The sequence below is a fragment of the Panicum virgatum genome, chromosome 5N (assembly GCF_016808335.1).
Source record: "Panicum virgatum strain AP13 chromosome 5N, P.virgatum_v5, whole genome shotgun sequence".
NCBI classification, from domain to species: domain Eukaryota; kingdom Viridiplantae; phylum Streptophyta; class Magnoliopsida; order Poales; family Poaceae; genus Panicum; species Panicum virgatum.
The window spans coordinates 50,246,900-50,274,703 of record NC_053149.1 but is presented as its reverse complement, the minus strand read 5'-3'; the positions used below and the strand labels follow the sequence as shown (position 1 = coordinate 50,274,703).

Here is a 27,804-nt window from a genome sequence, read left to right as displayed (position 1 = left end):
GGCGGCCCTGGGCGTCGGGAATCCACCGGGGTGCGGCGTTCGGGCTGTGCCAGCACTGGAAAACGGATGCAAAGGGCACGTGGAGCATGCGCAGGGCACGAGTAACCTAAAACAGGGGTCACGCGGGGTTGGGGAGCACTGCAAGGCATCCGCCATGGCGGAGCTGCGGTGGCGAGACGCCGGCGTGCTAGGTCCGGGTACCTAGGGTGCGCTACGGGCGAATCTAACTAGCGCAAAAGCGAGAGAAGGCCGGGCTAGTACTCACCGAGGGTTCAGATCGGGCCGGAGCTTTAGCGGTGGGATGATGGTGGCGAGGTCGAGCGGCGGCGTTGGGGCGGTGCTCGCGGAGGAGGGCGCTACAGAGAGAGTCTGGACGCCTGGACTCCACGGATCGTATGCTGAGTTCTCCTACAACAACAGCTACCAGGCCAGTTTGAAGAAGTCCCCCTTTGAGGCTTTGTATGACAGAAAGTGCAGGACTCCTCTCTATTGGGATCAGATTGGTGAGAAGCAGCTCTTTGGCCCTGACATTATAGAAGATGCAGAGCAGATGGTACAGGCTGTGCGGGAGAATCTGAGGATTGCACAGAGTAGGCAAAAGAGCTATGTAGATGGCAAACGGAGGGACCTGACCTTCAGCGTTGATGATTATGTATATCTGAAGGTGTCCCCGATGAGAGGAATCCGCAGGTTTAATGTGAAGGGGAAGCTAGCACCTCGGTATATTGGTCCATTCAAGGTGCTAGAGAGGAAAGGCGAAGTTGTTTATCGCCTGGAGTTGCCTACTAGTCTCTCTGGAGTGCATGATGTCTTCCATATTTCTCAGCTGAAGAAGTGTCTGCGAGTACCTGAGGAGCAGGCACCACTGGATGGGTTAGATGTGCAGGAAGATCTGACCTATATTGAGCATCCGGTGAGGGTTACACGGAACAAGCACATCAAGATGTGCAGAGTTCAGTGGAGTCATCACAGTGAAGCTGAGGCTACATGAGACCGAGAAGATGAGCTGAGGAAGACATATCCCGATCTCTTTGCTAGCCAGCCCAGCTGAATCTCGGGGACGAGATTCCTATAAGGGGGTAGGGTATGTAACACCCTAATTTAAATTTCAGCATTTAATAATGAATTTAATTGGCCTTGTTTAATTTTCTAAGGTTTATTATGTTTAGTCTTGCATTTAATTTAATTTTCTCTCACAAGTAATTAAAATTTGTCTAAGTTTAAAACTTTGTTGTTGCATTCATGCTGGTGCATTGTTCTTTTTGTTTGAGTGCTAGGATTGAATTCAAATTTGAATTTGAATTCAATTAGAACCGAGTAGTGTTTGAATTAGGAAAGGAAATAGAAGAAGAAAAAGAGAAGAACCAACCCAGCCCAAAACCTCAAACCCGGCCGGCCCAGTTCTCCCTTTCCTTTCTTCTCGCGTCCGGCCCAGTCCACCTCCCAGCCGGCCCGCTCGGCCCACCTCTTCTCCTTCCCCGCTCGCGGCCCGCTAGCGCAGCCTCCGGCCCAGTCCGTTTCCCCCGCGACCCCCTCCGCTCGCGCTCGGCCCAAGCATCCCGCGTCGCTCTCGCTGCCAGCCGGGCCCGCTTGTCATCACCCTCCTCCCGCTATCCCCGCCGCGGAGTTCTTAATTGCTTTCAAGATTCAAGAAAAGCAGAGTTTCTCCTTTCAAAAAAAAATCTTCCCCGGCGCCGAGCCCTAGGCGCCACCGGTCGTCCTGGGCTTCGTTGCCTACAGCTTCGCTGCTACCGAGCGTTCTCGCCGCCGGCCTCAAGTCGCAGCCCTTCCTGAACGAAATCCCCAAGTATGGACTCTGGACCGCTGCCACACCTCCCGTCGCCCCGGAGGTAACGCCACAAAGTTTCGTTTTCTTAAACACCAGCGTTTACTTGCTCGGATTCGAAGAGATTTCTCTTCGATCTTCCTACAAATCCAGTGATTGTAAAGTAAATCAAGTAAATTTCCCCTGCCTTTTAGATCCAACTCCAGATTATATTCCTTCGCAACTAATTCCTCTCTAAGAAAGATCATCTGGGTGACCTCGATAACATGGATATTGTGGAAGCGAGGGAGCAGAAACGGCAAAGGACCGTCACCAGCTGCCACCGGTTGGTTGATACGGAGGAAGATATGACTGATGCTGTTGAAGAGGTGGAGGATGGAAATCTTGGCAAGCCTAAGGACGACCTGGAAAGTATGGTGCTTGTGACCGATGCTGCTGCTGCTGAGTGCTGACTCTGATGACGAGGAGATTGAAGGCGAGTATGCTGTTTATTGTATCCGTGCGGCATCTTTGAGACTTTGACACGTGAACCTGGCTTGGAAGATGAGGTCGACTGGGCAGTAACGTAATATAAATGCAGTAAGTCTCACTGTATCATGCTACATTGCCTTACATTTGTGGATTAGGCATCCTATTGATAGTGGCTATATCTGTAGTTCTTTCCAAACCTAACTAGCTAGTTAATTGATTCCACCTAAAACCAGTCCAATACAACCTCTCTTTATCAAATCAGTGAAACAGGAGCGGAAATTTAAGAGGAGGACAGAAACGACTAATACTTTTTATGTGATATATCTTCCTGCCATGCTCATTAGCAGTCTCGCATTTTAGATCACAATGTTTGTAATGATGTAATCTAATCACTACTTACCATCTAACTTAAGATAGTCAAGGATACACGCTCATGCTTCTGTTACTTTCCCTTATACCAGGTGTTCCACGCGCCATACGGGGAGGTTCTGGTCTCTTTGGTCCGTTCCCCACGCTACAGTAGCCGAGGGCGATATCGAAGGCAATCTCCATTTCCGGCGCCAATTCCGCCGTCGCTCGTCTGTCTGCAGCGTCCTCTGTGGGCGTGGGGCGGATGGAGGCTACGGAATCGGCGTCCGGTGTGTATAGCTGTGACATTCCGAAAAATCAACCAAATTAAAACATGCGATAAAAATATTTCCTCGTTGAGCTCGAGATCCTCCTAAACCCTAAATTCCGAGAACTTTTCCCGCCTGGCCTCCCGATCTTCGAAAAGACCCGACCCCGACATCTGAATCCACCACCCTGTTCGCCCTCGACCCGCGCGTCGCGCCCGACCGCACACGCGTGCCCGACACCGCGCGTGGCCGACCAGGCGCCGCGATCGCGGCACGAATCTCTCCCTCTCTCTCCTTTTCCTTTTTCCTTTTTCATTTTCTTTTCCATTTTCTTTTCTCCATTTTTCTTTTTCCTTTCTCCCCTCTCCTTCCTTCTCTCTCTCCTTCTCCCCTCGGCCGCGCACGCCCGGCCGCTCCCCGCGGCCCGCTCAGCGCGCCACCCCGGACGCTCTCTGCTCCCGCACACACGCGCCCGCCTGCCCTCGAGCGCCGCGCAGCCCGCCACCGCCTTGCTCCCTGCTCCCGCGCACGTAATCCCGCCCCATCCCCGCACGCGTGTGCACGCCGCGTGCGCCGCGACGCGCACAACAGCCCGCCTCGCTGAGCCGCCGTGCCGCTCGCCGCCTCGACGCGCACGCGCATGCGTGGCCGCGCCGCTCGCCGGCCGCCCGGTCCCGCTCGCCACTGCTCCCGGCCCCGTCCACGTGCGTCGCCCCTGTGCGACACTGCTCGCCGCGCCGCCCGCCGTCAACCGCAGTACCGCTGGCCTGCTCGCCACCGCTGCCGCTCGCGTCCCATCACCCCTGCGCCGCCCGTGCGCTGCTCCGCGATGAGCGGACGCGGCCGAACGCCATTAAGGCTCGCCGGGCCGCTCGCCGGCCGCCACCACCTACTCCTCCCCTTCCCCGCCTCGCCACCGCCTCTCCCTGCCTATAAAAGGGGACCTCGGCGTCGCTCTAGCCCCCACAACTCCGGCCGCCACCACCAGCGCACTCCCACTGCCCCAGCGCCGCCGCCGCACGCAACTCTGCTCGCCGCCCACCGGCCACCGCGAAACCCCCTTCCCGCTACACCCCAGCCCAGACCGAGATCACGGTGTGAACGAAGGAGAGCCCGTAGATGAGCAGTACTGCGACCAAGCGAACGAGGATCAGTTCTGCGATCCCGAGCCCGAAGGACAGCACCTCGATCAGGACTTCCCGGAAGACTTTGAAGACGGCAAGTTCAATCCCATCCTTTGATGTATGCTTTTGTCCTAGTTTTTATAAACACAACCTATTGGCCTGTTTTATAAAATTGCATATGTTTTGCTTGCTGAAAACACGGTTGGATAGCCACCCCTTGATTTGTTATAACCATTCCTTGACCACCTAGATTAATGTCTGGATGTGATTGTTTGGACGTTAATCGCTGCTAGAACGCTTAGGGTTTTATACACAATACAACTTGTTTTATAAAGAAAAGGTGTGTGTGTCGCAAGGGATAAAAGTGGAATTTTCGAAAGATGAGTCTAGACGGGATGGATGGCACTTCTGTGTGATTTGCCGATTGGTGTGCTCGTGCCTGTGTGGCAGGACAAGGAAGGGAGATATCCATCTTGTCACCACTAAGGACTGAGTTGGTGTGTCATCTCACCTAACTCCACTATCGTGCAAACCACTCGACCGTTGTATGGGCAACGGCTTAGCATAAACCCCACTAGTTAGTCTGATAGCCATCAGGAGAGCTGAGAGCAATGGGTAATCAAGGAGAAAGGATTAGCTCTGTGTGACTTATGCCCCGGTTAAAACCTCTGTGTGATAGGTCAATAACCCCTTGGTGCATCCCGTGATGGCTAGTCAGGTCTAGCTAAGGTGGGTAATGGCTTTGTTGGGATCTGCACCAACACTACGGTGATCGAGCTGTGGTACCCCGCTTGTGGGTAAAGTTGCACACCTCTGCAGAGTTAAGAATCTATTCGAATAGCCGTGCCCACGGTACTGGGCGAGTTACGGTGTGGTCACATAACTAGTGTTTATTGTGGGATGGGTTGGCGTGAGTTGTTTTGGAAATGTGTCCGGCAGATGTGCCATGTGCTACGGCGGATGAGGAGTCCGGTAGCAGCTTAAAACTTGGATCCTGTGAGGACCAACCCCTCGTGTTACTCAGTACAAGAAAACTGGTTTTGGAAAATGCTTTCTTTTAAATGAACCCCTGCATAAAATATTGCTTTCCGCAAATCAAACCCTAGTCTTATCCTTGATTTACCCTGTGCATTATATTCTGTTTATATCCCCCTCCGTGGGTGTGGTTGGACTTGCTGAGTACGTTTGTACTCACCCCATTCTTTATTTTTACAGAAGAAGATCCAGACTTCGTACCTGACGACGTTGAGTAGGGGTACCGTCCTGCACCCAGCCTTGCATGTGGATTTGGGTCACCCGCAGGAGACTCCGCATGGCGCAAGACTCTGACGACCCTCTTTTTATAGTTAATATCGTTTTGTTGGTGTGGGTTGTAATCCTCGCGATAGTGGCGCTTCTCTGCTCACTACTCGCGTAGAGTTGTACGGTAATGAACCATCTGATATAATAAATGTGTCATCAGCTTCCTGGGACTGATGTTTGTATCACATTTAAGTTTTCTCTTATGAGGGGACGCTTCAATAGCCTAGCTATTTAGCTTATGAATAGGTAGGTTTTGCTTTCTCCTCCGCGTTTCCATTCTCTTCGGTGATGGTGTGGTCACGGTGGCCGGCTGGAAGTCGCGGCGACGCCGGTGTCGGTGTTGCCGCGGTGCTCTCGCTGGCCCCGAGCTGACCGTGGTGTTTGCCGTGGCCTGCCACCTTGTCCGGTTCGAGCCGGGGACGTCGGATGGAGTTGCTGGAGGTGGCCGTCGTGCTTCACCGACAGCGTGTCCTCGTGCCAGCGATGCGGAGGCGCTAACGCGTCTACGGAATAAGCCTCCCAATCCTTCTCCGTGTCGACGGCGTCTTCCTCTCCGGTGCCGTCGGTGGGATTGTGGAGTCTTCAGGAGAGTTAGTCGGCGGTGGTCGTCGTCTCGGTCCAGGTGTTGCAGAGGTGCAGTCGGTGGGTTCCGGCGGTTGGCGGCGCGGCTGGCGCTGGTGGCTTGTCTCCAGCGTCTGGTGGCGTGTTTCGTCGGCGACGGAGCTGGCGGCTCCTCTGTAATCTCCTGGGAACTTCAATCAGTACCCTCCTCACGTGTGGTGCCGCAAGAGGGAGTGCAACGTCCCCATTGCCTGCGGAGTTCAGAGGACATCATCGATCTCAAGAAGGACGTGTTTGTTTTAGTGTTGTGTAGTTGTAGGTCTGGTAATGTAGGTAGGGGTGCGTGTGTGTCTCTATGTACATGAACAGATTCTACAATTATGCAATGAAGTGTGAGAGGGTTCAAAAAAGGTGTTCCACGCACATCTCTTTTCACATATTTTGAGGAGGGAGAATGGTCACAGACGGGTATTCTTGTTCAGCTGGTTTCTGTGAAAATCATTGAAGGTGCTGGAAAATATCTGTTTGGTAATATACTGGGTGTGAATTATCGGAAAGAATTTTTATCTTTTTACAGCAGAGAGAGCAACGATTGTGGGATTCTTGATGAAAAGGTAACTAGACTTTACCAACTTTATCAACTTTGCCTGTGGATGTCTTAAGGTACAAGGAGTGGCATAGGCGCATAGCCAGCTTTTGGTCGGATCCGGGGCAAAACTTGGCTAATTATTCTTCAACTAGTGGGTTATGTTAAACCACTTCTGATCGGTTTTGGGGTTGGGGATTAATTTCTGATGCTGCACGTTTGTTATATATGATTTTCATCTTCTATTCTTCTTATAAGCTCCTCTTAGAAAACTGGAGTTCCTAGAAATAAAATATGAAATAAAAAATATTGGACAAAAATAAAGAGGGAAAGTCCTTAAAGTTCATACTTCATACGTGAGATGCGCAATTGTGCAAGCCAACCTACTGCTTTGCCGATGTTTGAGTCTGCTGCGTCTTGTTACCTGTGCTGTGCCCTAACCAGCCAGCCACGAGCTCCAGTACTGGACCTTCTCTGCTGTTCCTGCTGGCTCACACGGCCTTTTTTTTTTGAATGAACGGCACGAGAGTGTGCCTATTTCATTGAGGCTCACATGGTCTTATTGACACTATCTCGCACAACACGCTACATGTTGTTGTGCTAGGTTTAGCCACTTTCGCCATTGTAGCACCACACCACTTTGCGCTCAACGTCTGTAGCGGAGTAGAAAGATTGGTCTATGTCCAATGCTATAAGATATTTTCCAAGTTCAATTGCACATTATCTGAATATTTGTTTTGGTTTGCTTGTGAATTAACTATTTCCCCCTTTATGCTGGCCTTCAGGCAATTGTTAGTTTGTCCAGCCCACACCGCGTCTTCCAGATCCTTGATGAACTAAACATATATTTAGATCTTAGTTCCAAAGATTCAGAAGACTCAGAAGAGAAAGAAATTGGCAGAGGTGTTATCTCCTGGCAGGGTTATAAAACAAGACCTGGTATATTCACTGATCTGGTTCATGGAAGAGATTGTGTAACTAAGGTTACATATGCAGTAATCAATAATGCTGTCGAGGCTGTAGTTGGAATTGGCATCACTGGTAGGTCAGTTAAGAATCTTCGTGCAAAAATAGTTGCTATCAATGAAATGTTTGGCAAGGTAGTCCTTTTTTATGGCATATTGGGTGATGCATTTCTTGAAGAGGAATCTCTTCCTTTGAGGAATCCTGTATTGGCTGTGTCGAAGGAAGAGGGTCAGAAGCTTGAGATTATGGTGTTACTGGGTGATGAAAAGACTGGCAAGATCATCCACAATGCTACATTCATTCCAAAGTTAAGGTCTTGTGATACGACAGGTGACATAGGAAGCAAGTACGGTACGTTGCGGATGAAGGTTGAATGGTCAGCGGTGCCCTACTCACCCGAACGATATCTGAAAAAACTGCAAGATGCCAAGTCACCGTGCTTGGCGTAGTGAGCATGCTTTCCATCATTTGGGTAGTGAGCATGCTTTCATTTGAACTGTGAAGTCGGGAAGCATGCTTTCCATCTTCTGAGGGAGAGAATTATGTCATGAATTGTAGTGAGCATGCTGCGTAACAGTGTGTGCGTGTGGACTTGTAATCTGAAGATATGAAAAAAGCTCTGAAATGTTATGTTCAGTTCAGCTGCGTGGGTTACGGACACAGGTCTGCACACGTTTGGCCGCTTATTGACAGAAGTTCTTACGTTTATAGTGGTATCAAAGTAAATCTATTGACATGTGACAGATCAGTAAATATCTTCCTGCATGCTCGTGTTTAAAGATCCCAAATATTGTCAGAAAATATTTTAAAACGGCTATTTTTCACCGCATTTAGGAAGATCAGAAAATTGTAAAAAGCTCAACTCAAAAGCTATATGTTTGGGTTAGCTAGAGATTTTACAAGACATATCCACAAACTCTAAGTTGATATAACCGGGGCATAAATCTGGTGGTGGTGTGCTTACAGGAGTAAGAGGTGTGCACGCGCATTCTGGGTGAGCTTGCACCTGTCAATAATCAATATGAGTGTATACTGCAATAGCGTATTAAAAAAATAATATGCAATCTAATCTAATTAGAATCTAGGGCCTTACTAATGACCTCTCGTGGATCCAATGTTTTATGGCGTCAAAATTCAAAAATCTAGTCTAGCTGGTGCGTGCACTGTCATAAAAGTAGACTATAGGTCTATAGCTGACGTCTTTGGTGACTGCACTATCTCACGCTGCTGGCTGCCCTGCAGCGCTTGCTGCAGCCCAGCCATCCCACTCTGCAGCCGAACAGCTTACTGTAAACCGTTTCAAACCATGTATCTAAGAGCATCTTCGGTAGGCTAGCTATCCTAGTTTGATTTGCTGAAACAGAAAACATCTCTAAAAACTGGATCCAGCAGACACTGCAAAAGTACCGACGCCCTTGCTATACCGCTAGTCATCCCCGCTCCTTTGCTCATCAAAAATACCTAACGCCCTTGGCTCAATATCCATCTAATCCTATGGTCTTGTTTGGTTGCTACCAAGATTTCTAGTGCACGCAAGCCGAGAAAAAAATCTCGCATGCATGGAGTACTAAATGAAGTATATTTGCAAAACCTCTTTAAGGATGGGTGTAACTTTTCGCGACAAATCTAATAACGGTAATTAATCGATGATTGGCTACATTGATGCTACAGTAATCGTCTTCTAATCACGCGGTCAAATGTCTCATTAGATTCTTCAGGGTCACTAGCGCGGTGGTTCTGAAGTTGCTTTTGTAAACTGGTTTTGTTTGACACCATATTTAGTGGTCAAAGTGTTGATTTCCTAGCATGAAACCAAACAAAGCCACCCCTCCGCCGAGCACCCGGCCGCCACACAACCGGCAACCCTCCCGAGGAGCTTGCCGGCTGGCTGTTGTGGTGCCTTCTGTCGGCACCCCCCACCAAGGCTCCGCTGCATTGTGGTAAAACCGTCCGAATTAATCTGGCTCAAGTGCGCTAATTATCACCATAAAAACAATATCAGTTAATGTGCATTTTAAACCGAGCAATCCAACATTTTAATCGGATAAAATCCGGACGAAACCACTTGAACTTGGATCCAGTTACACGTGCCCCTAGGCTGGAGCTCGCCGGCCGGCTGTCGCGGCATGGTGCCAAGCAGACCAAGCAAGACAGGAAGAAAGAAAGGATGCCGGACGGGTGTTGCGGTATGGTGCCAAGCAGACCAAGCAGGACATGAAGAAAGAAAGTAACGGAGAAAGTGAAAAGTGAGATTGGCTAGTCTGTTCAAGTATATTCAAGTATATTGAAATATATAGAGAGAATCCTAGTTAAATAGATAGCTAAATAAAATTATAAAAAGTGGAACTTAGCTAGAATTTAGAGATGCACCGTGATAATTTAACTCGAATGTATCCTACATTTTCTAACCATGCATCTAATAATCTATTTTTTAGTAAGATCTAATAATTTACCGGTCACTTCAAATTCCCCAAGAAAACACCGCCTTTGCGAAGCCGACTGCACGAGGCACACGGCACACCGCCTGACGTCTTTCCTCGCCGGCCAGGCGCCGTGCGGAGCGAGACGACCCAACCGACTCAGACCCGGGTCACCTGAGCATCAACGGATCGGAGGCCCGAAGCCAGACGCGGCCTCCGATCTGGTCCGTCCACGTACGCCCCAGCATTGACTTTACCTCCCGCTACCAACCCCGACACGCAACCTTCCCTTCTCCCGCCTCCCCCAATGACATGTCGGCCCTGACAGGCCCTCCTCCTAGCCGCACGCCGGCACGCGAGTCCCCTCACCGCCGTGATCCCTCGCGCACGCGGCCGGACGCAGCCTGTGTCACAGGCTGCTTGGCCTCACTCGCTGTCGGTCCCACGAATCAGTCACCTTAAACAAAAACTCGCCAGGTGCACAGGACGGGTAGCGAAGTGGGGCACGTACGCAGGCCATCGACTCAGGGCGCTCGGCACTGTGCCGTGCTATGAGAATGGCGTGTGGGTCCTCGACTCGCGTCAGGTCCACCGGTCAGTGATTGTTTAGGAGGCGGGTCGGGGGAAAGAAATTTAGGAGGCAATAGCTCGCTACCAAACTCGAGACCGGCCCCTCATAATTCTCTTCCCCTCTCGCGATTTGGGTACTACCTCTCGCCTCCGCCTCCGCGCACCTCCCCCTCTCCTCTCTCCTCTTCTCCACAGAGAGAGAGAGAGAGAGAGAGAGAGAGAGAGAGAGAGAGAGAGAGCGAGCGAGCTACCAGCTGTGCGACCTCGAGTATCATTTCGGTAAGCTTCGAGTCCCCCGTGCGTGGAATTTGATCCGTTGATTTGGTCCTGGTAGATGGGGGGAGCTGTACCAACCGGTAGCTGTGTTCGATTCGTCGAATTTCGGTTTGGGGTTCAGCTTGCCGCGGGGTAGTCTGGTGCTTTAGGGTTTTGATAGGCGATGGCGCGACGTCTTGGGGATTCGCTTCTCCTGATTCAGGGGTTTGGGTTTTCGTGAATTTGAAGTTCGGGGGATGGCGATTCAGTAGGGGGTATGCGGTTTTTGGTGCTTCGGGGGCTCACTGGATTCAGAGGCTTGAGATCCTTGCTTGCTCTCATCCGTGGGTCTGATTTTGGGGTGGTTTTGTTTTCTCCGCTCGGAGAACTCGGGTTGCTTTGGTTTCTCTTGTTCCTTCGTTTTCGGCGGAACCGTGCTTTGTTCGGCGTAGGAGCGGGAAATTTCGAGCTAATTCTCTCAGTTGACTCAAAAACTTGTGGGTTTTTAGCTTGCGGAGACGATCTGGGTATTTATGTGAGTAACTTTAGGGGGGTTCTTCCCTGAAATTTCATGATACTAGTTACGGAAATTGTCTTTTGGGTAGTAAGTTGGGGGTGATTTGTTGGGAATGATTATCCTGGCATGAAATTACCAAATTTTATAGTCTCGTGTTGGTCTCACATCATCTCACCTTGTTACCGAGTATTTCATGGAATTTGCGGGGTATTGTCTGCCTTTTGGTTTTATAGTGTTCTGCTACAGATCTAGCTAGTATCTATTGTCTGTCTAGTATGTAGCACATATGATCTTGTAAGTACACCTAGCTGTCCCGTTGCTTACATAAATGCAAAGTTACATGCAGTCTTTGATACCCTTCTATCTGTCACAACAAAAACACTAATAAACCTATGCCTAATGTGTCAAGGGTTGTGCATTTCCTGCGTGTTCAAAGAAATTTAGTGTACTAATTGAGCCGTTTTGCAGTTACCGCTTTTAGCTCGTAAAAGTTGACAGTTTTTGCGTATGCAGCAGGAGGCTTGCAGAAAGATGTGATAGAAGAGTAGAAACTGTGTGAAAAAGCTAGATGTTTAAAGGCAGTGGCTGTCTGGGTAGGTTATTATTGTAAATTTCACTTTTATGTTCTTTCACATGCTTGGCCCTGGTTAGAATTGGCACTGGTTGTGTTGGACAAGTTTTAGGGCATTAATGTGTGGGTAGATGTATGCTGTTGTAGAACTTTGATGTGGCATTTTGTTGTTTAGAACTTAAGATCTCATCGTTGTGTAAAGATGAGATCCGCAAGGTGGCGAAGGTTAGACTGTTGTGATACTGTACTTGTTTGCAACATAAATGTCATTGCCATTAGTTTGTTTGTATGGGTATTGGGTAATAAATTTCTACTAGTATGACACATGATTGTTAGTTTGAAAGCTAAAAATTTGGTATAAGAGTCTTTACTCAAGTGTACATCTTGAGTCTTTACTCAAGGCATCAACTTCTTCCCAAAAAAAAAAGTATGCATCAACTGACCTCTCCCTTAACTTTCTAGTAAACTCATAAAGAGTGTCGTTTCACTGAACAATTGCAGTAGTCAAGATGCCTGCACTGAGAATGAAGAGGATGCTCGAAGATACTGATTTTGCTAACGAGTTCAGCACCAAGTCCATTAAATCCATGAAAATTTCGCATTTTCATGTCAGTGGGTTAGAGCAGTCTGCTGTGCTAAACTCGTCAGATAAAGTTCCTCCAGATGGTAAGTTATCTATTGGACATTCTAGGAGTAAGATGACTGCATGTGCATAGGCTAGCTGTCTATATCTATTTGAGTTTGATCGATTGCTAAAAAATATTTTTTAAATATTTTTTATGTTCCTTCTGCTCATATAGTCACATGTAAGTTGGAACAATATGCTTACACCATGCATTGTTATTAGCAATATCATGGAGCATGTGTTTATGTGTTTATGGATTGACAGTATCTCCTTCTGCAGAGTCGGATCCAACTATTCAGCTTGGTGACCAGGATAGGATAATGGAAGCTTCTGGCTTGCATGATCTGCATGGAGGGAAATCCATTGGTGTGCTCAAGGTGCTCCAGCATAACTCAATCTCATTTTAAACACTGTGATAACTAACCATGCACTTGTCCTGCATTTGACTTCATAATTTCCATTTTTATAAATAAAAAAAACAATTTTATTTATGTTGGTGGGCTCCTTAGTTTCAACAGCCTAAGAGGATCGAGTTCTTAATTAACTTGCAATGTTGCCAAATTGATGTGCTTTGGTTGCTCTCTGGTGCTTGGATGTTTCCTTACAAACTAGTATTATGCTTTTATACCACCAAAAATATATGTAACAAATCATAATCTATCACCATCTTATATTCAGAAATGACTGCAATAATATTATATTCATCCTAGTCATTGCTAATAAGTTCTCAACTCATAAGTTTTCAACCTTGATTTCCATGTTGATTGGACCTGTGAAAAAGAATGGTAATGGTGCAATAATGTATGAAACAATTGTAACTGATTGAGATATAACATAACTAATGCAATTGCCTGCTGCTTGTTATCACATGGCCTTTTTGCTTCAACTTGTTACAAGTTATTGATAATTGTTGTTGTTGTTTGGCATTGTTGGAGAAAAGTGTTGAAGATTAGGTGCATTGCTTTATTATTTTTTGTAGACTCTGCTGTTTGATTTCCTTTTGGGATCTCAAAACTTCATCTCAGCTTGTCGTGCAACCTAAGATTGTCCTTTTGATTTCAGGATTTAACATCTGGGGTGGTAGTTTCACCAAATACGGAGACTGATTCCTCTGCTAATTATGATGACAATGAGTCTCTGCTACATGTAATAAATTATGTAAACAAAGGTAAGGAGCAGTCCTTTCCCCTACAATGATATGTATGCTGGCATTAAATATCGGAATGTAGCTTAGAACACACATCTATAAAAAGAAGTTTAGTAGCTTTCAATTTGATATGCGCACTTCCATGATTTATGTTAGTTATGTTGTAATCAATACAGCATATGTGATGTGAGGTTATAGATTCTTCCATCTAGAAATTATCTGAAATTTAATGCTGTCAGTGTTTTTAAAAATTGGATAAATAATGAACCACATTATTTAGGCTATCCAACTTGCTTAGTACAAAGACTTTCTTTATTTTTGTAATGGATCATATTTTATGTCAAATGGCTTGCCATTATGTGATAACTGCAAATTGAGCTTTGTTGTATCGTTTGCTCGGAGATTTAATTTCCATATCATCTAGTTATGTTCATATGCATGAGACCCATGAATCAAATCATTTTTTCCTTCACGGTCAAATTCTTTAGTGGCATGTTACTTGTATGAGTTGCTTGAAGGCCTGTCACCAGCATCAAGCGGCTTCTTTATTGTTAAATTTATAGTGGTGCATGTTTTTGGAGATTGTACTCTAAATTTGTAAGTTTAGTTAGTGAAGCAACCAAACATACCATACTTCTGGAAAACGCCCGCCTAATCAGGACTTTAGATTAATCAACCCAGGGATCATTTTAAGTAAGAAAACAATGGCAGAGTCCAGCCCAGGGGGTCACTAGCCTAGGGCATGGCTCATTTCCCCTAAATCACAAGTTGTTTGTCAATGTTTACATTACAAAAGCACAAATTATTAGATCAGTTAATATTTTCCATAATGTAATGCACATGTGTATTCATTTATCATTTTCTACTACAGAGTTTGCAGATGAAGGTGTAGATTATTCAGCCCAGAATTTCTGTGCTGTTAGTGATCATGAGGCAAGCTGGGGTCCAAATCAGTGTTGCAACCTGCTGGATATTTGCAGTCCAGATGATGATTTCCGTTTCTTGTTGGATAATCCAACCAATCTTCTTCCTAGTTATACTGGATTTTGTGACGAATTTGTATTGGTTGATGCATTGATGAACGTAAGCAGCAGATGTGGTGCATTTCCACTTATTGAGAGCCCCTCAGAAGCCAGTATTGATAATAAGCCATGCTCATCTGAGGTGGATTTGTGCTTTAGTAATTCTGAGGTGTTAGAGTGGCTTAACCCACACCTATCCGAGGAGGATTTACCAGATCTTGTTGATTTTGCTGAGTTGACTTCAAATGATGTTCCTGCAATAAAAGAGCAAGGGACCAGGAAGGTCACTCTTGTACTTGATTTGGATGGTATGTTGCTAAGCATGGCAGAAGTTAATCTAGGATGAGATCATTTCATGCCATTGACAATAATATATTGTTTTTCCTTTTAATGCAGAAACCCTTGTTCATTCAACTATGGAGCAATGTGATGATGCTGATTTCACTTTTCCTGTGTTCTATGATATGAAAGAGCATGTGGTGTATGTGAAAAAGAGACCACATGTCCATATGTTCCTCCAAAAGATGGCTAAGATGTTTGAGGTAGTGATATTCACAGCCAGCCAAAGTGTTTACGCAAACCAGTTGCTTGACATGCTGGATCCGGAGAACAAACTTTTCTCCAAGCGATTTTTCCGAGAATCATGTCTATTCACAGACAGTGGCTACACAAAAGATCTGACTGTTGTTGGAGTTGACCTTGCGAAGGTTGCCATAATTGACAACACTCCACAGGTAAAACTGTTATGATCATCGTGAGTTCGTGACTTTTATGTTCTTGATCAAATTGAAGTTGTCATAGCTGTGTTTCAAATCATGATAGATTCATCATCACTTTTTGTGCTCGATTGAGTTGAAGTTGTTTATACCTATGTTTCATGCCTAGTGTCTTATTTTGTGCAACATTTTCTATTTATTGGTTTATCAAGGTAATATGCAAGCTCACAAATGATCTAAATTGTCCGTGTTTAACAGGTTTTCCAGCTCCAGGTGAACAATGGTATACCAATAGAGAGTTGGTACAACAACCCCGCAGATGAGGCTTTACCTGAGTTGATCCCTTTCCTGGAGATCCTTGCTGCCGCGGATGACGTCCGGCCTATCATTGCCAAGAAGTTTGGCAACACTATAGATAGTTGCTGAAGATTTTGAATAAGTTTTAGGGTTAGTCTTGTTTGCTCACATAGTGGAACAAGAACCTACATGACATGTTAACAGGACTAGTGGGACTTGATTTTCTCTTTACAGCAAGTTGGTTTCATAGGATGAAGAGTCTTAGTGTGGGGTAATTTCTTAGAATTGTACATATTCTCAATTTTGTTTTGTTTTGTTTTGTTTTGTCTTTGTACATAGAATGCTACTGAAATGAAAGACTGAGTGTATCTCCTTGCAAAGTTCCTTCTGTGTGTTCCTGCCATGTGTGGCTTAATGTTTGATATTATGATTGCCTGTAGCTGTCTAGCTCGTTGATTGTCTATGGTGCGGTGCATTATTTCATTATTTTTTGTCTGTGTACATAGAATGCATGGAATTGAAAGACTCAAAGTTAATCTCCTTGCAAAGTTACCCCTGAGTGGCTTAATGTTTGATATTATGATATTATGATGCTTGTAGTCGTCTGGCTCCTTGATTGTCTGTGGATGCATTGTGCTATTCCATCATGTGAAGAAATTTGAGTAATGAGGTCGAGGGGACCAGTATTGAGAAATTGCTCGTCAGTTCTCCTAGGAGGAAAAACGGGCTACGAAAAGGTTGTGTTATCACATCATTGTTGTTTTTCCTTCTACGGATGGTATGCAGTGGCGTGATAAAAGTGTTCTGCATTTCGTGTCACTGTGGAAGCAATGACGGGTTATATTTAGTGCATAAGCAAAGTCAGCGATTATTCTGGTTTATCTGTTTTTGGTTTATTCCAACTTATTTCCTCTCACGGAGTACTATTGAATTAGCAAAAATCAGCCGGGTTTTTTCCAACAGCCGAGCAGTTCAATGTTTAAGATATGTGCTACCTACGACTACGAGCATAATATGGTGTCCCATTTTAATGCATTGACAAGTGGATACCTGATGAGTAATTTTGGATTACTCATAGCTGCTTTTCTGTTCATAAACCTTGCTTTGGAATCCACGTTTTCATTTGGATCACAATAACCAATAGAAAAGAAAGCTTTTAGTCATAACTCAAGCGCGCCTCCACCTCAAGAGATTCTCTCCTGTGACTCCATTAAGTCTCCAAATTTTCAATAGAACCTCAACTCAAAAAACTGGATCTCATATTTAGTTGAAGGGAATATCATGAATTTTAACTAGAAATTTCAAATTCCAACCATGAAACAAATCTCCAAAACCTTGTTAAGTTGGAGGAACTACTTTTAACTAAGAAAAATACCAACATACTATTGCAGCAGTCTTAAACAAGAAAATATGCTATCGCGGGTGGAACTTTCGACTACCAAGATCAAAGGTGTCTGCCAACTGCCATGCGTTGAAAGCCTGAGCTAATATCTGCTATTGCACCTTCACTGGAACAAAAGGGTAAGCTAAAGTTTTAATACTTGAAGAAAAGCTACGTAAGCATTATTTTGTTTCATACTTAATATATCCCCCCCCCCCCCCCCCCCCCCCGACTGATCCATAGCCAGACAAAGTTGGAAACATCACGAAAAGACAATAAACTGGATGAAGGGAAAGGGAGGAATATGCTTAATGTCTAAACTAAATTGATTTCTAATAATAATAATAATAACTTAAGAGGGAAAATTAATGTTGCTATCAATCTAAACTCCTATAGTCCTGGCAATTGGCTTTGCTAATATGATATTACAGAGCTAAACGTACACAAAATTCAGCGTTGAATTAAAGAAGCTGCTGTGACCAGCAACAATACATAAATAAGTCACTGTATATAGAGAAGCTCACTATTTTTATTCCCACATGTTTCCTTTCTTGCAAAGTACATAGATTTCCCTGTAATATTCTCTGCACCCCCTCTTCTACTCTTACCAGCAGCAAATAAACGATGGCACTGCTATTTTCTCCTTTTTTCCCTTTTCGTGGGGTAATGGCATTCCATTTTCAACAAGCTGGATCAAATGGGCAGGATGATGAATGTTGTTTTCCTGACATCAATTTCAATGAGACATCGCACGTCCTCCTTGATCCTCGGTCCATGGTCTCTATCTTCGGGTCATAGAGCCAGTAAGGCAGCCGACATCTTTTCGCTCTTTGCCATGTTATTACTTCAACTCAGCTGAGGATTGTGGAGATCGCCAATGCACACCTACAACTAATACATCCTAGAAACTCCATATTGAACTGCATTGACCTTATTATAACCTCCTCCACCTCCTACAGCTGCAATGCCATTAAAAGGGGCAATTCCATGAATCATGCTGGACTGCAACGCAGCTCTTTCCACAACATCAGCTTTCGGGACACCTTTGGGTATGTAGTAGGAAGACCTCAAGTCAGGAGACATCTGAGGCACTACCTTGGCATCCATGAACCGCTGTGCTGGCTGGTACTGCATGCGATCTTTTTCAAGCTCCTGTTGGAGCTCTCTGTCTGAGTTGTCAGACTTCCGGTGGTAAGTGTACGCTGATAGATTAGAAGTGGCTGGAGGAAGTACTGGATTCCTTGCCACTCTTCGTTGGTTGTATGGATCAACAGCAGTCAGGTTCTCATATGGTATTACGGGGCCAACAACTCTTCCTGGTCTAGCTGGATTTTTTTTTCAAAAGTAAAATTATATTAGATTGCTGGCGTCTGAAGAATGAAAAGGAGATATTTATTTGGGAGAAATTATCACCTGTTGGAATCCTTTGAGGAACTTGGGAATTTCCATTTGGAGGGATCGGATTAGAATGAACTGTAGTAGTCCTGCAAATAGCAGATTAAAGATCAACATGCAATTCTGACAGCAATCACTAATCAGTATTAGAAACAATTGAACAAATTATCCAACAGGTAGAGAAGTTGCTGGCCTTTGATACCACAGTATCACAACGTCAAACTATGTGGTATTCATTTCAATCGCAGGAGAAACTACGAAACTATTGCACCCATTTATCACAAAGTATTTTTTTTACAAAAAGCAGAACTTAGCAGCATCGGAAATGGAAAGAGAACAGTGGAAAAGTTTGCCACCTTGGGAGGGAAACATGCTTCCTGTCTGATGATGGGATTTGTGCCCCACTCTTTCCTCCATTTTCCTCCAAGTTAGCAAATTGCCTTCGGAAATTGTCAACAGCACTGTATAATAAGGATTAGGAAAAGTTAACCTCACGTATGAACATCCACATGTAGCTGGTGTGAATAAACAGAAAAAATGAATAAAATGGATAGTTCACATGCAAATAAATACCTAGGATATAGAAAGTTTGTTTTTTCAGTTCCATTCATGTAATCCTTGAGAAGCTGAGGATGATACTCCAATATCTCCCGGAAAATAAGTTCCTTGACATCCTCTTTGGTCACCTTTCTTCGTTCAAACTCAAACTCCATTTTTGTTATTTGCTGGCACGATGGTTCTCTCTCTACTTTTGCGAGGCCTTTAAAATATGGATCAGCCAACGCCTGATTATGTACATCAGCAACCAAGCAAACATTATTAGTGTATTTTTAAGGCATAATGATGTCTAGTCCAGTAATAAAATAGAAACACAAAATATGATTTTAGATTCTACAGTTCAAACACTTGCCTCTTCAGCAGTTGGCCTATCCTTAGGATCAAATGCTAAAAGCCTCTGCAAAAGTTTGAGTGCAGCTGGATCTGCTTTAGGGAACCTCTCAGAAAATGGTACTGGCTGTTTTTTCCTCATGCTAGTCAAGTACCTCCTTGCCTTCTCATTGCGAATCTGCAGTAGCCAAAGGATCATTGCTTGACAGTTGTGGACAATTTACTTTGGAACATTAGGAATGAAATGAAAGACATACCCTGGAAACTGTATCAAGCGATGGAGTACCCAAGAGATCAGTCATCAGATCCAATTGGTGGACCACATTTTTTCCAGGAAACAATGGCTTCCCTGTTAAGAGCTCCGCAAAAATGCAACCAATACTCCATATGTCAATAGCTGGTGAATACTGCAGAGATTAACAAAATAAGCATCCTTGAATTCAACAACAAAATATAAATTTAAAGAGAAAAAACAGAAATCAATTAACAACAACAACAACAACATAGCCTTTTTCCCCAGGCAAGTTGGGGTAGGCTAGAGATGAAACCCGAAAGAAATAAGTTCAAGGTTCAGGCACATTGATAGCTAGTCTCCAAGCGCTCCTATCCAAAGCTATCTCTTTAGAGATATTCCAATCCTTAAGGTTTCTCTTAACCGACTCATCCCACGTCAGTTTAGGTCTACCTCTACCCCTCTTTACATTATCGACCCGCTCAAGAACCCCATTACGCACCGGCGCCTCAGGAGGCCTTCGTTGGACATGTCCAAATCATCTCAGCCGATGCTGGGTAAGTTTCTCCTCAATTGGTGCCACCACGACCCTATCACGAATAACTTCGTTCCGGACTCTATCCCTCCTTGTGTGCCCGCAAAACCACCGCAACATCCGCATCTCTGCTACACTCAGTTGCTGGACATGTCGCCTTTTTGTAGGCCAACATTCAACACCATATAACATCGCCGGACGAATTGCTGTCCTATAGAATTTGCCTTTTAGCTTTTGTGGCACCCTCTTGTCACAAAGGATGCCAGAAGCTTGCCGCCATTTCAACCAGCCAGCTGAAATTATATGCCTAACATCTTCATCAATGTCGCCATCCTTTTGTAGCACCGAACCTAAATACCGAAAAGTATCTTTCTGGACCACCACTTGCCCATCTAGACTAACGTCTCCCCCCTCATGCCTAGTCGCACTGAAATCGCACATCATGTACTCGGTCTTGGTCCTACTAAGTCTGAACCCTTTCGACTCTAACGTGCGTCTCCACAGCTCTAACTTCCTATTAACCCCTGCCCTAATCTCGTCAACTAGCACCACATCATCAGCAAAGAGCATATACCAAGGGATCTCACATTGTATATCCCTTGTGACCTCATCCATCACTAAAGCAAATAAATAAGGGCTCAATGCTGACCCCTGGTGTAGGCCTATGTTAATAGGAAAGTCAGTGGTGTTGCCATGTTACATAATTACAACTAACATTTGCCGCTCAAACCCAACACTTGCCGCTCGTACTCAGCACTAATCCCTAAAAATAAGTGCATGATACTGTAAATGCCAAATCCCACACCTGACCAATATTTTTACAGCTTATCTATGATTTCCAATGAAGGTAATACCTACAAAAAAGGTAGCAGTGCGATCTAGAAAATTAACTTATGCAGAAGAATGCAGCTCTTAAACAAACAATTTGGAAGGAACGACCCTTGGTATGCCAGCTGGTAAAGAAATAAATAGAAATCAGATGAAGTGACTGGTCAAGGAAAAATCACATCCAGCTTTTGAACACTGGATATAAGGATGAGCTGCAGAACATAAGACAGTACGAAACAGCACATCTTGTTCGCCATCGGCATAAGAATGTTGGCACTGCTCAGTAACCCTATATCAGAATGTGCAGATTGGTTACCTTAGAAAAGAAAGATCCGCACAGTTCTGGAGCCCTATACCATCTTGTAGCAACATAATCCTGATTTTTTTGTGAAACAGAGTATGAATATAATCTCTTAAAAAAAGTGCTACATGAATCTAGTCTACCAGAATCTACATACCGTCCAGAATACTGTTGTAGGAGTATCATTGAATGCCACTCTTGCCAATCCAAAATCACATATTTTAAGTTTACAGTTAGCATTAGCCAATATATTCTTTGGCTTCAAATCACGATGATAAACATTAGCTGCAATCACATAAACATGAATGTATCAGTTCTGGTACTCCTGGAGGATCTAGCAACTGACATGAGTGCTCAACTGCTTGATAACGGAGGGCAGGAAATAATTGTATAGCTTGAAATCTCAAAAGTATAGTTGGCAGATACAGAGAATCAAATACAAGATGAATGCCCGCTAATTCATATAATGGTGTAAACCAAAGAGAAAGAAGAGAAACAATCAACAATATGAACTTGGTTAACAGATCAGCACTAAAGTGATATTTATGCATGGAGAGACTACTCCGATCCTCCATGGTCCTAACAGAGCATAACAAATACTAAAACCATAAATAGAACCTGTCCTGCTATTTTTAAAGAGAAATGGTCCCTAGATGTGTAAGAATACTATGATAACCATAAAGATAAGAAGTACTGAAGTGTACTCAACTTAATCAACAATGTGTATATAGAAACATACCAGTATGAATGTATTTGAGTGCACGGAGCATCTGATATAGAAAGAACTGATGATGCTCTTTGGTTAAGTCATCATTTGCCTTGATGACTTGGTGCAGGTCTGTATCCATCAGCTCAAACACAACATAGATATCTTTGAAGTCCCTCCTTGATGGAGGCAGCATTATATGCTTGATCTCAACTATATCAGGATGTCGCAATAGCCGAAGTAGTTTGATCTCACGGAGGATCCGGGCAGCATCTGATAAGTGCTCAAAGATATTATGTATTTTCTTGATTGCCACCTTGTCGCCTGTATGCTGGTCAACAGCTGAGCAAACAACACCATAACTTCCTTTGCCAATGACCTCTTGGATTTTGTATCTGTTAGCATCACCATATTCACTGAAGAAGTCCATCTCTGGTGAACCCTGAGGAAAGTTTAACATACTGAATTAACACTATTCAGCAAAAAAAAAAGGAGTAATATGAAAATAAAGAACATGTAATGACTAAAAGAGCAGGTAGACGAAAGGACTAAAGAGTGCTTCGAACAGTTCAAAACAGGCACATTCTTTAAGTCCAGCTTGACCTTTGAGCCCTTGAGTTGTTTTGCGGCCGTGTTTGTGTTTTGTGCCTAGGACTCTTGTCTGGGCTGCTTGGCGGGGGTGAGTGGTCCTTTTTTCCTTTTGTTCTTGTACTTTTAACTCACTCTATCCTTCTTAATTGAAAGGCAGGGGGTAATGACTAAAAGAAAAGGCCCAATTCAACTGAGTAGAAATGCAGAATCCACTTCAGGAACAAAACTCAAAGTCAGATGTCCCAGCTTTCACCCCAGTGGTTAGAAAGAAAAGCATTAAAAAAGTTTGGATTGTTCCTTGGATGATCCTTGGGTGATCATACATGCTACCCTCAGTAATTGTAAGAAACAACGTCGACGAGAATGCCGCAACAGAAATCCCGAGATTACCAGATATATGACTAGAATACTCAATGAAACAGTTCACAAGAGAATGGTGTCAGCCTGTGAAGCCTGACACTGAAGCTTTCTTCCTAGCTCCTACTGAAATGACTGCCAAAAGAGCAGACTCGTACCTGTGTTCAACTAACAGAGATTATGGCTGAAATATCAAATGGACTCTGGTAGTTTGTGTAATCAGGCACATAAAAAAAGGTAGCTACACCTTCCCTCCAATGCAAGCCTCCTTTGTCTCTAGCAATGAGCAGAGCAGGGCTGATCAAGCGTTAAGGCAAAATGATACAGGTAGAAGTTCGACTCTTTAAGGGAGTGTTCTTGGGGCATAAAAATCAACATGCCTCCTAAGTGGGCATAGAATATATTGATAAGCTAATCCGGTGGAACAAATTAACATCCTTTTTCTTTCAAGGAAAAGAAGGCAAGCGAGGCCACAGAATGGATTAGGATAAACACAAACTACTCAGGGAATCTAATTCCTCATATGTGAATTGTGATACGTCTAAGTCGTAACTGAATAAGCTTTTTGTGGCGTGCCATCACGGATTAGCAGGGTGGGGAAAAAGGCCTGGCCAGTCCTTTAAGGAGCAATTTGTATTCGACACAGTTGGAAAAGTTGCAATGGATGCCATTTCCTTTCGAGGGCAGGAAAGGGGACGCCGCCCCGACACCGGAAGAGTTCAGATATTATGGAGAAGAGGAAGCATCCACTTGCAAATCCAACAGAGAACCTTCTGCTAATTCGGAAAACTTCCGATCCAGAAAAAAACAACAGAGACGAAACAAAAGTTCCCGTCTGCGGACGCACGAACCTGGACTGTGGCGACTCCACAGCTCAAATCCAGTAACAGCTGTACGCGATCACGCGCGAGAAAGACGAGGAAATAGGTCGCGGAGAAGGAACAATGGCACGAGCGGATCCTTGCGGTTCCCGTGCGCCTCCTGGAAACCGAAATTTTCAGGAAAAGAACGCTCTTTTTTTTCAGGAGGAGATATCGCCCCGCGAGGCCGAGGTCCAACCCGGCAGGCCAAGCGATCCGTAGACGCCAACAACCCGGACGACCTCGCGTCCACCGGGCCCCAACCACCCCCACGCGAGGAACAAACCAAACTCCCACCGACGGGGAAGGCGAACCGAGAGCCGCTGTCCCTCACCTTCCACCGCTGCTGCTGCTGGTGGTGGTGGTGGTGCTCCGTCGCCTGCATCGCTCCCCGGCCGCCGCGTCCTCAGCGCTCCTCCGCCGCCCGCGAGACTACCCGCATTTGCCCCGCCGCGCCGCCGCATGCGCGGCCCTCCCGCCCCCCAGGAGGAAGAGCGCGAGGGAGAGGCAGCGAGAGAGATGGAAGGCAGATTTCGATCTCCCCTCCCCTCCCCTCCCGTTCCGGATCGAACCCCGCGCGGCGCGACGCGACGCGACGCAGCCCCCCCCCCCCCCCCCCCCCCCCCCCCCCCCCGCAGCCGGAACGCTCGCCCCGCTCTGTGGCCCGCGCCTCGCTTGCGACTGAGCAACTCGCGGCGAGGGTGGAGGGGAGAGAGAGAGAGAGAGTTGTGGTGGCCTGCCTAGTGGTGTGGTGCGGTGTGGCGCGGCGTTGGATTTCTCTCTCTCTTCTTGAAGGGATGATGCCGCAGCGCAGCCGGTGGGGGGAGGTTGCGTTGCGTCGCGAGGGAGGTGGCGTTAAAAACACACACGCACGAGAGCCCCTCCCCTCGTGCCGTGCGAGTTGCGACGCCAGCGACCCTCCGGTCGGTTTCGCCGAGCGCGACTCCGTGACCGCGCCTGCGTCTCCGGCTTGGCTGGCGCGAAAAAAAAAAGCAGCAGCGTTTTCTTTTCCTTCTCGAGACTTGACACGGGACGAGTAGCCCCACCGCGCCGGCTCCACCTGTCTGCCTGCCCCCACCTCAGCCGTCGCCGCCGTCAACCCATTTCTACTCGTCCCGAGCCGGGGACGGGCCGGGCAGTTCCGCCGCACGGAGGTTCCGGGCGGCGGGTCCGGTGGGCGGGCGCGGGCCGCCGAGCCGAGCCGAGTGGCGTCTGGCGGCGGGGGTCGGTGAACCGGTCGCAAGTTTCCTTGGGTTTCCGTGCGGGATCCTGTCCCGGCTCCCGCAGGCGTCGGCGCTTGACGCTTGCGCCGGTGCTCGGTTTTTGGTCGGCGCGGCGGCGAGACCCGGTAGCCCGGTCCCGGCAGAGCCAGACGCGCCTTTTCAGAGCCGGCCTCGCCTCCCCTTTGGCCTTTCGCTCACATGGGGATGTGCGCGTAATAGTATTCTATTCCCGGATCTCCGATCCGGATAAACACATGCAGGCTCGCTCATGTTTTCTTCCACCCACAAAACCCGTCGTCAACCGCTAAAAAAAATTATATGCATTGAGTACTAAATAAAATTTATTTACAAATTTTTTTCATAAATAAGGGTAACTTTTCGCGACGAATTTAATGACGGCAATTAATTGATAATTAGCTACAGTAATACTATCATAATCTATCTCTAATCGTACGGTCAAATACCTCATTAAATTTGTCTCCGAAGTAGCACAGAGGTTGTTTTGTAAACTGTTTTTATTTAGTACCTTAAATTATTGGTCAAAATTTGTGTTACTTGTACTACTGCACAAACCAATTAGGGTCCTTGTCATCAGCTGGGATCGCAAGGCCAAAGGAGGAGGTGCGAGCAGATTGCTGCGCGGAGCAGGAAGCTTCCGGTGTGCTCTGGCGCGTGCCCGCCATGATATGGTCACGCAATTATCGGTTGGTAGATCTGGATTGCGAGCCGGTACCTTTCTACGGAATAATACGCCATTGCCATGGATCGGTAGCCCGGTAGGGTTTGAGTGGGGGGCCTCCCTTCCCCTGCGTGTATGGCATGTGCGGGGTTAATCATGCGCGCATAGCATCGTTGCTGCTGCCTTTGCGCCCCCCCCCCCCCCCCCCCCCCCCTGTACTTCTTCACGGGCAGAGGTAGACACAAAAAGATCACAGAGGTCATTGTCATTTGCATACAGGATCACCAACACTGATAAACAGAAGTTTTCATAACATTTATGGAATATTTACTAGGCTCGCCTGACCCAGTAGCTGAGCCTAGCTTCGTCCATGCAGTTTCTAAGAATTTTGTTTAAAAAATGTGACATTATACTTCCTCCATTTCTAAGTATATAGCATTTAGGACAACCAAATTTAGTTCATTAATGATGAAAGTCGAACAAGTATCTTAAATTGTGTTTAGCACACGACCATATCTAAGCTGAAACAAAAAAAAACGTGCAAAAACTAGAACTCCAGGTTCAAATGTGGGGGGGGGGGGGGGGGGGGGGGGTAGCAACAAAATGTGCAGTTTGGTCATGCAGTTTAGGGCTTTCGTTCCTTGCAGTGGTTCCTATGAACACATATGCATATTTTTCTGACCGAACATCAGTAATGTACCTTCAGTTTCAGGATACAGTTTCGAAATGGACACATATAATATTTAATTGGTCCAATTAACGTAGCCTCACAAGTGGTGGCTTAGAAAAAATCAAGGGGTCAATCCCTTATGCATTAGATGACTACGTACTAATGGAAAAACTCAATAATGTTACCCGGTCTTTTCCCTCTAGAAAATTAGGTGTAAATAGCAACTCTCAATAATGTTACATTGTCAGGAGCCAGTCATTTAAACAATTATTGCATCTGTTTGATTGCTCAAAGTTTCCTACGGTTGCTTTCCTGCAAGATTGGAAAGGAAAATGTCGATCCGTATTCTTATCGTTCATACATCCAAAACTAGTATGCAAGGAATTGAATTCATCAAAAGAACATGGAATAGTTTAAACAGAACATGCAAAATCACAAATATATCCCAAATAGTTCGAACAGAACATGCTCAGTTGTATTTAATTTCAGATGAAGTGTTTCCCGTAAGCCAGGAAATGATTCTCCGTACTAACCATCAGAAATTCAGCTAATATTTTTTGCTGTGCAAAAGATATTCTTCATATATACCTCAACAACTTATGCGAAAAGAATCTCTGTAAAGCTGCATCTCTGCAGTTGTGCCGCGTGCAGCAGCATGTAGCACACATTTGACACGATTGTCGGGTGCGCATGCTTTTATATATATATATATATATATATATATATATATATATATATATATATATATATATATATATATATATATATATTGAAACGAACCAGACAGGAGAGCTGCCGATTATATTAAAAAGAAGAAGTAACGTCCAGACTGGGCACAACAACAAACAACAAAAAACAACACCGGCCGGTTGGATTGGGACATCAACACGGCCACACAACTCGACTCGAAACTCGACTCAACAGCATTCGGTTGGATTGAGACGTCAACGCGGTTGCAAACTCAACTCGACTCCGCACCAAACCTGCCATCCCCCACCAACGGCGACACCACCACACCGCCAACCCCCCCAAAGGCCGCTCCAAGAAGCAGAAATCGACCGCCGCGGCCGAGGGATCCTCCGAAGCGATGTCTCCAACGAGAGAAATGGCGTCCAAAGACGTTATCATCGCTGCTCCGATTGGAGCATGGCTTTCGCCAAATGGGCATCCCACCGGCGGGGAGATTAGGCAACATGCCAACGCCTCCAAGGAGGGTGCGCCCAAAGGCGTCACCATCGCAAGGCTTTCGCCCGCTGCCACACTCACCCGACGCGACAATGAAGCAGCCCGGAGAGAAGAAGGGGCCATCGCAGTCAACCACACCACCACGGCGTCGCAGATGCGCACCTGCACAGCCGCAAGCAGCTACGCCACCACGGCGTCGAAAGTAGCAGCAGTGCAGGCCGGTGGCGGCCATGCCACCACGGCTTAACCGAGAGCTTCGCAGGCACAACCTCTCCACGCCACCGCTCCATTGCAGCACAACAACACGCCAACGCCTAGTCGCTTGAGCACCCGCTTGCCACCGTCGCCCCCACATGGCGCGACGCCTCCTCACGGGCGTAGAGCCACCTCCACCGCGGCCGCCTCCACCGCGGACGCCTC

At 46.0% G+C, this 27,804-nt stretch overlaps 2 protein-coding genes and 1 long non-coding RNA gene across 7 annotated transcripts; 2 read left to right on the top strand and 1 right to left on the bottom strand.

Moving 5' to 3' along the window:
• The first annotated feature begins 1,642 nt into the window (after positions 1-1,642).
• On the top strand, positions 1,643-2,965 carry LOC120675503. Its single transcript, XR_005675375.1, has 3 exons — positions 1,643-1,850; positions 1,981-2,365; positions 2,719-2,965. It is a non-coding gene; the product is annotated as an uncharacterized LOC120675503 (long non-coding RNA).
• Positions 2,966-10,495: 7,530 nt separating this feature from the next.
• Positions 10,496-15,992, top strand: LOC120672906 (CTD small phosphatase-like protein 2). Of its 3 annotated transcripts, XM_039953521.1 has the most exons (8): positions 10,554-10,682; positions 11,689-11,768; positions 12,248-12,412; positions 12,651-12,748; positions 13,434-13,539; positions 14,390-14,848; positions 14,937-15,274; positions 15,515-15,992. In XM_039953521.1, exons 2-8 carry the CDS (start codon positions 11,744-11,746, stop codon positions 15,680-15,682), a joined length of 1,359 nt encoding a protein of 452 aa, XP_039809455.1. In that variant the 5' UTR covers positions 10,554-10,682; positions 11,689-11,743; the 3' UTR covers positions 15,683-15,992. The 3 variants fall into 3 exon arrangements, with proteins under 3 accessions (XP_039809456.1, XP_039809455.1, XP_039809454.1); XM_039953522.1 differs by lacking the exon at positions 11,689-11,768 and having other exon boundaries at positions 10,496-10,682; positions 15,515-15,941; XM_039953520.1 differs by lacking the exon at positions 10,554-10,682 and having other exon boundaries at positions 10,716-11,768; positions 15,515-15,941.
• Positions 15,993-17,250: 1,258 nt separating this feature from the next.
• Positions 17,251-24,181, bottom strand: LOC120672424 (mitogen-activated protein kinase 8). 3 transcript variants are annotated; one of them, XM_039952812.1, is made up of 10 exons: positions 23,962-24,181; positions 21,853-22,261; positions 21,271-21,398; positions 21,129-21,188; positions 19,475-19,624; positions 19,240-19,395; positions 18,903-19,114; positions 18,686-18,790; positions 18,348-18,418; positions 17,251-18,259 (listed from the first exon to the last, which is right to left on the bottom strand). In XM_039952812.1, the coding sequence occupies exons 1-10, from the start codon at positions 24,010-24,012 to the stop codon at positions 17,826-17,828; spliced, it is 1,776 nt and encodes a 591-aa protein (XP_039808746.1). In that variant the 5' UTR covers positions 24,013-24,181; the 3' UTR covers positions 17,251-17,825. The 3 variants fall into 3 exon arrangements, with proteins under 3 accessions (XP_039808746.1, XP_039808748.1, XP_039808747.1); XM_039952814.1 differs by lacking the exon at positions 23,962-24,181 and adding an exon at positions 23,619-23,808; XM_039952813.1 differs by lacking the exon at positions 23,962-24,181 and adding an exon at positions 22,926-23,085.
• Positions 24,182-27,804: the final 3,623 nt, after the last annotated feature.

Bases quoted from the DNA above. Each gene is read 5' to 3' on its own strand.
- LOC120672424 (XM_039952812.1), bottom strand. From the start codon at position 24,012: ATGCAGGCGACGGAGCACCACCACCACCACCAGCAGCAGCAGCGGTGG. The intron at 19,115-19,239 runs GCAAGTGTTTGA...GTACATAATCAG, and splicing joins ATAGGCCAACTGCTGAAGAG to GCGTTGGCTGATCCATATTT. The intron at 18,791-18,902 runs GTATTTATTTGC...CTTATTATACAG, and splicing joins ACAAACTTTCTATATCCTAG to TGCTGTTGACAATTTCCGAA.
- LOC120672906 (XM_039953521.1), top strand. From the start codon at position 11,744: ATGTTTAAAGGCAGTGGCTGTCTGG. The intron at 12,413-12,650 runs GTAAGTTATCTA...CTCCTTCTGCAG, and splicing joins AGATAAAGTTCCTCCAGATG to AGTCGGATCCAACTATTCAG. The intron at 15,275-15,514 runs GTAAAACTGTTA...CGTGTTTAACAG, and splicing joins TAATTGACAACACTCCACAG to GTTTTCCAGCTCCAGGTGAA.